At 36.0% G+C, this 12,653-nt stretch overlaps 1 protein-coding gene across 11 annotated transcripts in view; it reads left to right on the top strand.

Moving 5' to 3' along the window:
- The window catches only part of PTPRM (protein tyrosine phosphatase receptor type M), a 451,026-nt gene that overhangs the window by 96,272 nt on the left and 342,101 nt on the right, over positions 1 to 12,653 (top strand). For 10 of the 11 annotated variants that reach the window (XM_052703744.1, XM_052703741.1, XM_052703740.1 and 7 more), the window contains exon 2: positions 7,483 to 7,605. In XM_052703744.1, the coding sequence (XP_052559704.1) occupies positions 7,483 to 7,605 (123 nt within the window). Of the gene's footprint in view, positions 1 to 7,482; positions 7,606 to 8,906; positions 8,983 to 12,653 lie in introns of those variants that run through there. The other variant, XM_052703743.1, reaches the window with a different exon arrangement.

The raw sequence follows: 12,653 nt of genomic DNA, 5'->3' as shown, positions 1-12,653 counted from the left end.
AACTTGATCTGAACTTCATATGAAAAATCCATTGAAGCAACATTTTTTTTTCTTGTAGTCTAATGGCATGATAATTAACTGAAAGCTGATTTGTTTGTGAAAACCTCTATTGCTTTTGGCAGAACTACAGACAAAAGAACAGTGGCTTCTTAACATGTCGTTTATTCTTGCCTCAATGTAAGCATGTCCATTTCAACATATCACATAATGGTTGGGGAAAAACTTTTTAGGGGAATAAATGAATTATGTATTAACCTCTAATTGAGAATGAAGATGATGAATTTTAGTAATTCCATAAGAAGTGTTTCTCATAATTATTAAAAGGACCACAGTGGAAATTGAGGTGTGCCAGGACCATGTGCCTATGGCCATATGCTTGAAATGGCTGCCAGCACTGCTGGTCCTGAACTGGACTGGGTCAGGCTGTGGTTTCCACAGTCTTAGGGTGGATGAAGCATGGCAAGACTTCTTCACCTGACAGACTGAAAATCTATTGCAGTATTTCCTGAGAGGATATTAGGGAATGGTCCAGTATGATCCCATAATCCTAGTACTGATAATAGTATGTTTCCTTTCAAGCAACGTGAAATTGCAAGAGTGAGTGGACACTTTGTGATGGTGGATTTTGGATGTGAGGTTTGCATTTTATACGTTTCCTCCAAGCTTCTAATTAGAAAAAAAAAGCAATAACCAAAACCAGAAAGACTCAATATCCCCACCCTGTTCCTTCTGAGTTGTGTTTTATTTCATCTCAGATTTTCCGATCAATGTGTTTCTTGAATATAACCTGTGCACTTCTGCACTCATTCCCAAACGCCGTTTCCCTCTTTTCCTCTTCTTCTCCCCTGGACAAAGCCTTCATGTGCTGGATTTTAATGATATACAGAGATGGGCTGAGGTGAGGTAAGCAGTTTGTCAGCTAATCAGTTTCTGAAGTACAGTTAATTTGGAGCTTCTGAAAGCTTTATTTCCTAGACTAGCACTGCGTTGTGTATTTCACTATTGTTTTCCAAACAGAGATGTGATGTCTAATCCATTAAGAGGTACTCTTAACTCATCAGAAGAGAGCATCACCTTTTGCATATTTTACTGCAACGTGTATTTCTGTTCCCCTCCCTCCCTTACTGTATGTCATTCTCCATTCTAAGTTAATAGGGAAAAAAATAGCTCTCCCTCATTTCTCTGGTATATCATTTTTTTATTTTTTTATTTTTTTGCTAACCAATATGAATAAATGTTTTTACACATGGGGCTTTTTTGCAGTCCTAGGAGGTAGCTATAAAATAAGTGAATTGTACAATATGAACTATGTGAATTTGGTGTTCTGTTGCTTTTGTTTTTCTCAGGGGATTTTTTCCATAACCACATTGTCTTTTGAATTTTTAATTTTATTTTTTAAGTGTGGGGAAAGATGGTTTCTTTTTTTGGTTATTTGTAGGCCAGAGGTTTATCTTGAAACATTTCAGAGAGGTTATGAAAGGGACTTCTATGTTTTGAAGCATAATTTGGTCATGCTTGTAATAAACAGGATGCAAACCAGTATTCATTTTGGAAGTAGTTTTGATCACTTTGGGTCAGCTCTGAAGCATGTGTGCATCACCTTTCTTTTTGAGACCAGTATGCCCAGTAGGATCTTCTTAATAAGCTACATATGTGTGTTTTAAGTATATATGTTACAAATAGGCCTCCTAATTGTTCTCAAGTAGCTATTCTTAAGTACTTATTTAATATTCTGAGGAGACTTTTTCTTATATAAACGACTGTTTAGAAATATATTTAGAAAAACTTACTTACTCAGATTGAATGTTTGACTATGTTTTTTGGTAGACATTTTCTCGTTGCTGGCATCTATGCCAGGAATATGGTTCATATATATATGCATACTTACCAGTGTAAGCCATAACATGAATTAAGAAAAGCTATTAATAATATTACAAAATTGACATTAAATAAACCACACCTGAAATAAGTCTTTTATCGTTAGTGAGTTGTATTTGTTCTTCTGTCTTGGTATTTAGAATACGTTTAAATGCACATTTTCAGAAGAAATTGCTCCCTGTTTTGGGGCTTTTATGCTAAGTGTCTAGGAGTCCACATTTTGAATTATTCTAGGTATCTGTTAGGGAAGTGTTATTTTGTAGAAGGTGTTCTCTTCTGCTAAACTTGGGCAGGTTGCCAGAGGAAGTTAGAACTGACAGATATTTCTTCCTAAGAATGTAACTTTGCTGTAGTATCCTATGTCACCAAAACTAAAATGTTTCTGGAGATGTTTGTGTTGATTCAGTTGCTGTCAGTTAAGCAGAAGGAGAGAGAGCAATTGTAAATGTTTTGTGAACATACAGTGAACCTTTGAAGTCTCATAAATACCAGCTTTCAATGTTTATTTGCAACTGTTTTTTTGTTTTGTTTTTCCCTGTACTGTGTCATTATTACTCGTTGTACTGCAGAAATCAGGTCTGGGAATTCAGGAATCTCAAAGATCACACCATCTTCTACACGTGTCTTTGTAAAATTATGTATTGTTTTCCATTTATTACTCCTCCCTTACACCCAGAATTAGTATCTGGCCTTCCTTAGTTGCAAACTACATCCTTTTACCTTACTGTCTTTGTTCTGGCTTGTGAGAATTTTTCCAGGTAATTTTTATGTGTTCTGCATTTTCCAAAACCCTTTCTGACCACACGTGTGCAAACCTGACAAGATGAACATCAATTCTGTTTTAAGTCAGACTGACTTTTTGCAGCATGTGTTTTGTTAAGCTCCCTGACCACTGCAGCACTGTTTCACTGCTCTGAATGCTTTCCTCTCCTACTAAGCCAGAGCTCAGTGTGTTTGTCTGTGCTTAGAATCTATCTACAGAACAGACTCCAGGAAGGCCATTTTGTCTGGTTTTAAATAAGTTCTTAAAACCCTCTGTTTAGGCTGCTGTGCTTGGAGCTTTAGGGGCTCCACCACTTATTGATTTCACAGAGGTGATCATTTTTGTATTGGACAATGTTTGTCTTCATCCTTCCTTTGATAAAAGTGATGCAGTGAATTGGGCCTGTCGTACTCATTTAGAAATAGTACTTTCAGTTTCTTACGTTAAAAACTGTCTGCTGATTCCAACCTTTGCTTCATGCGTTAGCCAGTCTGTAATTTAGACAGGCATTTTATTTTCCACTTTAGGATTTCTTGTTCACCCTCAAAAGAACTGCTGTTTTTCTTCCATTGTGGTGGTTTGAAACCTGGTCTTCACATCCCCTGCTTCTCAGAACAGCTTTAACTGAGTGTCAGGATGCCATAGTTCCCCCCCCCCCCCCAAATCCACAAGGGAAGACATAAAAGCAAGCACAATGCAGCGTCACTATCATCTTCCTAAGTCAGGAGTCTTGAGGCATATCTCTTGGGACTGAAAGCTGACTCATGCACAGCTCAGTCAAGCATTAGCAGTTGTGTTTTGTGGCATTTTTCAGTTCTGTCAGTGCCACGGGCGTTCACCAGCACAGGGAGGTGCTGAGGGCTGCAGTTCTCCTAGGGGCTGAGGCTCCAACTGTTGTACACAGAAAGAGGAGATTCAGTGCCTTGTAGGAGGTTTATCACCTAATAGGAGATTAATATTTCATAATCAGAGGCCCCTCATATCCCATGTTTGAGACACTCTACTTTCTAATCAGATTTCAAGATCCTGAATTCAGCTTCAGAGGATAACTGCATTGTACTTACTATGTAAATATATTTCCAGTATAAAAATACAGAGTAAACAGAATTTAAAATACTTATGAGATAAGAAATAATATTAATAAGAGGATTGAATATACTCATCTTCTTAGTTGACTGAGTTCTTTGTGCAACAGAATTCACAGTACTGTAGCAGACCAGAAACCATAAGGTTTTGCTTTTTTTTTTTTTTTTTTTTTTCCCCTAGGCAAAATAAAAGCCTTTGTATCTGGCACAGTAGCCATGTGCTCATGAAAATTGCAAGTTATAGCACTTGTATTATTTGGCAGCAAATTTTTGACAGAAGCTTTATATTGACCAGAGATCTTACAGTATGTAAGACTGACAGAAATAAAGTGGTCAGCATAACTTGAACTTTTTTAATTTTTGTCACTTAATCCAAAGTTTTTTGGAGGGCTTCATAACAGATTGGATATGGAGTTATACTCTGTAATACTATGGTATAGCTATATTGACCTGGATTCTGTGGCAGAGGACGATTACATCTGGAAGAACAGGTTCTAATGGATTTTGTTGCCTAGTGTATGTTACTTCAATTCCTTCTAGGAATTACAAAATACCTATTATGTGAAAATAAGTCAAAGAACGCAAACAGGCTACATATACCCTAGACTGGCCTTCCAATACTTGAAGGGAACGTATGAACAGGAGGGAGAACAGCTGTTCATGAGGGTGGATAGTGATAGGACAAGGGGAAGTGGTTTTAAACTGAGATAGGGGAGGTTTAGGTTAGATATTAGGAGGAAGTTTTTCACACAGAGGGTGGTGACGCACTGAAACAGGTTGCCCAAGGAGATTATGGATGCCCCATCCCTGGAGGCATTCAAGGCCAGGCTGGATGTGGCTCTGGGCAGCCTGGTCTGGTGGTTGGTGACCCTGCACATAGCAGAGGGGTTGAAACTAGATGATTGTTGTGGTCCTTTTCAACCCGGACCATTCTATGATTCTGTGATTAGCTGTAAATATTTTAGTCAGTCTGAAAATCATCCTTTAAAATACAATTTGGCTACCCAAAATGTAATGCCTGTGTAACAAGCAGGAAATCTGCTTCGCTTTATTAAACTATATAACAAACAACATGGGTTTTAGTTGTTAAATTATAATAAATAGCACAAATAATAAAAATTAGCAGATTTTCTCAAGTATTCTAGCTGATTATAAACAACCACCTATTTTGGCAGTTGTTGTGTTTCAAAGCAGTGCGAAGAATGAGAAACATGAAAAAGCTGTGATAATTTTTCAGATTTTGCCATCCCTTTGTTGATATTATATATGGATTTTTTTTTTTTTTATGAAGTGGAAACCTTGTACTATGAGAGCATGGTGACTAGACAATAGGCAAAGCACTGCAGATAAAGGCAGGATGGCATGAGTAGATGCAAATGTGGGGTTTGCCAGGTGTTCAGACCCTGTGTAAAGAACTTTGGTTCATTTATGATTGTGGATTCATTTGTGATTGCAACAGTTAATTATTGTTAATTGTTATTAATAGTCTATAAAGTTACCTGTAGAATGCTTTCAACGCATATATAACCATGTATACTAGTTTAATATACAAAACACTTTCCAAAAAAATCACATCTGTGTGAAGTCTTCATTATTATTCATTTCCTTGAAATTTTTTCCTCCAATTGAAAATTGAAATTGCTGTGGCTTAGTGTCTGTGCCATTAAAGATGTTATATATGCTGGCTAACACAGTTTGATTCCCTGTGGTAACCCTTGTTAGTACAGTTCAGTTCTTAGTTGTAGGTGGAAGTGGCCTAGGATTAAAAGAAGGAATTCAAAATTCCTCAAGAACTCTTCTTAGAGCAAGTGTGAAGATTTGATACCCATTTTTGAGAGAGCTATAAAATTGTAAATTCACAAATGCTTCAAGGATGTAAATGGCAAAGAAAAAAGATGAAATCCTGACAGAGTGATTGAGCTATTGACTTGCAGGAGAAATGAAGAAAAACAAGCGGTGGAAGCAGTCCTGTGTTGACTGCAAATAGACAAGTAGCTGTTTGTTATCATCCATCATCCTATTTATCCATGGTTTTGACATCTTCCTAACTAGTGAGAAGGGAGAAGTCTCTAACAACCATACTGGATCACAAGCCCTTCCATTTCTCTCGGGTATTGGATGTTTTGTAGCACTTGGCTCATCTTTTAGAGTAGATGAAGAAAATACCATGAACTATTTTATGGCTTCTTATTGTTAGAGATGTGTGTGATGTAATTGAGGTGATAGAGCTAGCACATAAATTCATTGGTCCTGTGTTTGAAATGCAAACTGCAATTGTTATCATTGAGGTGTATATTTTTTGCAAAGTTTGATTATGCTGTGTGCTGTATAGTGTGATACTTTGTTATGTTCTAGCATCATTTGCAAAACATTTGCAAGTAAACTACCTTTTGCTTCAGCTGTGATTGGTTTGGTTTTATGTATCTTTTTTTTAAAAAAAGCAAACCCATATCTGTCCCCTGAAAGTTATGTTTTTGCTTCTGCGTCTGAAAGTTACTCTGTGGCACATTTCAACTGTATCAAGTAATATTTATGTGGGAGTTAAAACAGCTGTGCAAATGCCTGTGGAAAATTCTATCTCTTCTCCCTAGAAATTTTACAGATGTCACTTTATGTACTATAAACCTACCTATTTTATTTCTGAATTTGTTTAATTGTGGAAGAGAGAGCTTGCATCTGTTGTTATCATTGAGGTGAAATGTCAGAGCATGGAGCTGTCAGTTCTTTCATGGTTTTCTGTTCCCAGTAGCTCACTAATTGAAATCTGTGCACCTACAAGAGGTACGGAAAGGTGCGGTAGCCAGAGGTGCTAATTTCCCTGACATATTTAGAGCTAATGAAGAATTTCTATAGAAGAATGTCTTAGAACAGAGAACAGTATAGGATAACCTTCATGCAAGCCAATGGGGCAAACGTGTTATGTTTGCAAAATGAATTTCCATTAAAAATTATATGCCTGCAGAATACTTGTCATGAGTGATGACTATAAGCTGGGAGTACTTATTATGAAGGCTGGACTTTGGTTAGGTGAAGCTTGTCAGATGTAATGATATTTTGTCTTATGTGATCCTATTTTCTTGATGAGGTATTCTCTAATGCTGTTTGTAACGTTCAAGGAAACCTGAACTTACAATGTTCAAATCTCTTTTAAAGCTAGATTTTGTCTTTTTCCTATCTTAGTAAGAGTTGGCAAGACTGAGCCAGCTATTTGTACAGACAGACAGCAAAGATGATGAATAGCCCAGAAGTTTAGTTTTGTTTGAACAGCTGCAGTATTTACTTTAATATGGACTGAAATATCCATGACTGGGGTTATATTTGTTTTCCTGGATAGGCAAGATATCATTCTTCACTTGAATGCAACATCAAACATCAAAGAAAATGTAGAAAACGGAGCTTATAACCCTGTGTTAGTCTGCTACTAGGGGAAAAAAAGTCTGAGAAAGCTGGACAAGTTTTCTTGTGTACAGCGATAGAAGTTTTTCTACATCCTTGTTGGTGGTGTTAGATTCCATTGTTCTAAATTCTTGAAATTAGATTTCTCCCTGACCCAGCTTTCGTCCACCTGCTTTGACCCTTGAGATTGTGTTTTCATGACAAGTTTTTTGTCCTCTCAGAACTGATAGTTAATACGTTTGCTTTTATTAAAGGACATTAAAAAAATTACACAGCCTGCATTGAATTGTGTTGCATTTGTTGAGACTCATAATCTGTTATCTGCATGTTATGTTAATCTTTTCTGTGTTTATTTTGCAGGATGCTGTACTTTCGATGAGCCATTTAGCACCTGTGGCTATAGTCAGTCAGATGATGATGATCTTAACTGGGACCAGGTGAACACGCTGACAAAACCCTCCTCAGATCAATGGATGCCTTCTGGTCGGTCTTTTATTTTGCTTTTTTGGCTTTGATGCTAGATTTTGTATTTATTTGGCATTACTTCACACTGTTAGTATCACACTTGACAAAGTATTTGACTTTGTCAAAATCTTGTGAATCGCAGTACTCAAATCTTCAGAACAGCTCTTCTGAGGGATGTTCTGCAATGCAAAGGCTTTCTTTTGCAGTGCAGTTTCTAAAATAAAGGTTAGAAAGTAGGAATAGAAACTTTCTGTCATTGGGGAAAGCAGAAAGAATACAAAATGATGTCATGAAAAATGAAGATGAAGCAGTGCTAGAATGAGGCAGACAGGGCTATGTAATGGGGAGGCTTGAAGAAAAGGAACAGTGAGAGATAAAACAAAAATGGCCTGAGGGATTTTCGTTCAAAGTGATACTAATCAAACTCTGTTCTAAAAAAGAAATGTAGAGTGAAAAGGAGTAAGAGAAAAAGGAATGGAGACATATACCAAAACAAACTGCCTTGGTAGTATTCTTCTTGTTGTGTTTTGAAGACAGTTGTGATACTCTTATTTAATGCTCTTTGTGTACTGTATGTAGGTGAACCTAATTCCATAGCAACAGCCTTTGCATTCTGATGAACTATAAACTTGTTCTGGTAACACAGTCTTCTTTATCACCTCAATCATACAAATACAGAGCAATCTGACCACTGACTTGGAAATATTAAACCTAAAATCAGTTATTCTTTTCCAAATTTTATCTGGACATGTTAAGAGTTCCCTATCATGGACAGGAGGCTGGTATCTAGGATAATTCCATCTCCTGGGTGCTGATTGCTTCCAGTCCAGCTCAGAATCTTCCTTTGCTTTTAGAGGCTGAGCCTAGTGTGACTCTTGTCACTATAAATGGCCAAAAAAAAAAAAAAAAAAAAGGCTATCTTATAAAATCACTGGTTTTAGCTTCTAGGGATTTTTTCTGTATGTTATGTTGTGATTTTGAGTTAATATACTGAAAATGCTCAAAAACTTCACAAATGGATGTGCTAATCATTTCATTAACATCCATTGCAATTAAAGGACTTGTCATGATGTACTTTGGGCTTTGCATAAAATCTCTTGAATAGTTGTCCTTCCAAAGAAAGTCTTCCTTCCTTCCTTCCTTTTGAGTAAGGAAATTAAGTTTTATTATTAGAATTTCACAGCATGAAACATTAGAAGTGACTGTATAAACAATAGACACTAATCTAATCTACAATATGTGCTAATGAGCCTTAGATACCATTCACTTGTAAAAAGTCCTCTTAGCAGTTTCATTATAGGTTTATCACTGTTGCCTGGTGTTGTGGACAGTATTGTATCTGAAGTTGACAATTGAAGAGCTTCTTCCTTCTCCACTGAGCCTCCTGTGGGAAAGGTGAGGCTCTCCACTTGAACAGAAGTGTTTGGTTTGCCTGCACGCAGTTGACATGCTAGATTGAGTTCATAACACGGGTAAAGAAGGCTCTTGCAGATTTCTTTTGAAACAGGCTCTCATCCAGCAGTGTTGGCATGGACTGCACAACTTTTTTTGGACTATTTCATCAGTGCTTAATACTGTGTCTCAAGTTAGAGCTCATGCACATAGTTATCAGTCATCTTGGCCTGTAGTACGAGCTATACACTCTTTTTCTCAATCACACCACTAGAAATTCTCTTTCTATTCCAATTTTCATTTACTTGGATTTTGCAAAAGAGGTTGTCAGTATGTGTTGTATATATTGTTTAGTCTTCCTGGCAGCTAGAAGAGGTTGAACTGTATGTCCTTTTCTCTGATGATCAGAGACTAAGATTTTTTTTCCACCGGAGGCAAGAGTCCAGCCAAAGTAAGAACTGCTATTTTTATGGAAGGAAAATTATGCCCGGGTAATTTTATTTCTATTATGTCATATGGATTGTTTCTTATTTGCCTTTTAACTTTTATCAGAATACTAAAATCATGTTCTGTTGATTAAATAGGAAGATGGTAAAATTGGAAATAAATTATATTTAGAGCATAGGGAATTGCATTTCTGTCCATAAAGGAACTGAAATATGCTTTGGGAGTTTTAGGTCAGAAGATGAACATGTTGGTTTGATAAGGGTTGTTAATATTATTGCCCTAAAAGGTCAAAAATCCTCTTTGAGAAGGAAAGAAATGTTCATTACTATTTCTTTTTTTGTAAAGGAGAAGCATTTTTTTCTAAAGATATGATTCAGTCAAGTAATATTTAATTTTTCTCTGTTTCATTCAGACAGTTTTTTTTCCAGTTCTTGTTCAAATCATCATCTTAATGATTTTAATTAGCTTTCAGTTAACCTTAGCCAGAGAGTTATGTGATACACTTTAAAAAAAAAAAAAAAAAAAAGAAAGAAAAGATTCCAAGTAGTTTGTCAGCCGTTTCTGAGCTGCGTATTTTAGGAAAAATAACTTTAGATAACAGCAAATAGAATGTCTTAGATTACTGTTTTGTAGGGAATTCTTGGCTTGAAAACAAAATGCTTTATGCAACTGTATTGTAATGTTAGACTGAAACAAGTACTCCCAGTTCCAGAGTCTCTTGTCAGATGAAAGAATTAATGCACAAAACATTCCCAATTCCCAAGAATGTATCAGTGACTGAGTTGGTATCAATATATATAGTATTTCATATAATTTGGTGACAGTGGGGGGCAAGAACACTAGTTACAGCATCTGATTTATTTTAATCCACATGGGACTGTTGAGGCGAGCTGTACTTTAGTTTGATAAATATTTTGGCTGTATGTGTTTACTGCAGTGGGAAAGTAGTGTCATGTAGCATATGTGAATGTATTATTGTACACACTGTATATTTTATTGAATATTAATAGCTCTTTCTGAGGTGTAGTTTGATGAAAATTGGTGAATTATAAAAAAAATAATAATTTTTAAGTTTTTCAAAGTGTTCAGTATGTTGAGCTTTAATCCTTTTAAGATTATTACTCTAATAGAAATATATATTAGGTTATCCTTACTAAAGTAAGCAGGACATTAGCTCCCTAATTTTCTTGATAAGTATAGGCATGACCTTTATTGAGCACTGCTAGTCTGAAAATGTACCAAACAGAGCCAAGAAAGGAATGACATGTATATATATGTGTACGTTCCTCTGGGTTGAATAAGGCTGGTTAATCTGCTCTTCTGTTTTAATGGTCTTGTGAGTCAGCTGGACTAACTGCTGTGGGAAATTTGGCAGTTCCCTTCCCTCAGTTTGTCTGTTTTTTTTTTTTTTTTTTTTTTTTTTTGTTTGTTTTTTGTTTGTTTTGTTTTGTTTTGTTTTGTTTTGTCTTTCTATTTCAAGGATGTGTTTATGGTATTGTTCAAAAATATAATCTGGAAACCCTTATTATTAATATTATCATACATTGTCCTGTAGAACAGTTAAAGCATGTCCAATAATGTTAATGTGTGCATATAATACAAATGTACAGTATCTAACTGGAAGCTTTCTAGCTGTAGACCAGTAAAGATGTCTTCATAAAGAAAAATATATCAAAATGGTAGATTACTGTATCTGTACAGCAAGGATTTGATAGCAGGAGATGTCTTCAGGGATGGCTTCAGGACAATTTCAGGGGGTATCTACAAACTGTGTCTTTGTATTTGGAAAGCAGTTGCAATGATCCCTTTTCCAAAGCTGCTTTAACTTTTTTTTATTTCCACTTGAGTTTCTCTTTCTGCCTTATGTTGACATCAGTGTGGATATACCTGTTTTACTTTCTCTGCAACACAATAGCCAATCTTTATCATCTGAATTTTCAGGGAGAGATCTTGTTTTTTCTTCATATTGCCTCTTCATTGGAAAGGTGGTCCCTGTATATTAGTGTTTATCTGTACTATGTCGTTGTTCTTAATACTTCAATTTGCCATTATGTCTGTTAAAAACAAAAATGCCTAAATCCCTTCCCATTGTTATTACTGTTTCATTATCTTATTTTGTTACTGTCTTATCTTCTTTTTGTAGAGTAGTTCTCATTCTGAGATCCTTTGATAATGTTATAAAAAAAAAAAAAAAAAAAAAAAAAAAAGTGTCCACTAGAGTTTTTCTTCCTGCATTTCTATTTTTGGTTGATTCTCCAGATGGTAATTTCTTTCTCTGAATTTTTCCAGCTGCGCTCTCGCTCTGTAAGCCCATTTATGATCACATACAATCAAATTCATCATGGCCTAGCAGCATTTTGGAGTTGTGGTGTTCCCACAGGGTGCTCTTTTGCTTTACATGATAACTCAAAATGCATGCTGAGTGCGTGAGACTGCTGTAGAGATACCATCTCTGTTATCTGACAGTCAGTCAGAGTAGCACAGGTATATAAGTTTTGTCTTAGAAGGGGAGAAGAACCAAAAGCACTGGAGGTGTTGGATGAAGAGTGAAGGGAAAAATAAAACAAGTATGTGCAAGCTGGAGACTAAATAAGTACATAAATATATATGTATATATATGTACACATGTATGCATGCTTAGTTTGCAGATCACAGTTTACATGCCAGTTGTTCTCACTTAAGAGAATGAGAATGCAGGACCAGAGCTGTGGAACAGGTGACTGAATTAGATCTAATGGAGTTCTCAGCTCTTGCCTTATTCATTATCCAGAGAAAGCTCAGATGAGTTTAAAAAAAAACAAAAACAAAACCCTACAGAACTACACCAAAACTGCTCCAAAGCAAAACACATCAAAAAATGGCAAGAATTGAAACTTAAAATCAGAAGGTATTTTTGAGATGTGTATTATGTTTATGTATGATGAATCTTGTCACTGACAGTGATGCAAACAGAATCTCACAGATTACTGTGAAAAATGCAGATATTGTCGATAGTCAGCTCTACACATTGTTTGCTGGAAATAGTTTCTGCTCATGTCCATGTATTAATTTTGTTGCAAAACTCTGTATTCAGCTGTAAAATCCTCCTACAGTATTTCACAGTTCCAGTTAATTTCCAAAGAACAGTAGCATCATTTTTCTTCTATCTTCTATTCGTTTGATATCACCAAAAGGGTGTCACTGCACTGACACTGAGTCACCGGCATCAGCCTTTCATTCAGTTTAGA

This window comes from Tympanuchus pallidicinctus, unplaced genomic scaffold (genome assembly GCF_026119805.1).
Source record: "Tympanuchus pallidicinctus isolate F22 unplaced genomic scaffold, pur_lepc_1.0 scaffold5, whole genome shotgun sequence".
Lineage (NCBI taxonomy): Eukaryota > Metazoa > Chordata > Aves > Galliformes > Phasianidae > Tympanuchus > Tympanuchus pallidicinctus.
This window is presented reverse-complemented; position numbering and strand designations above follow the sequence as displayed.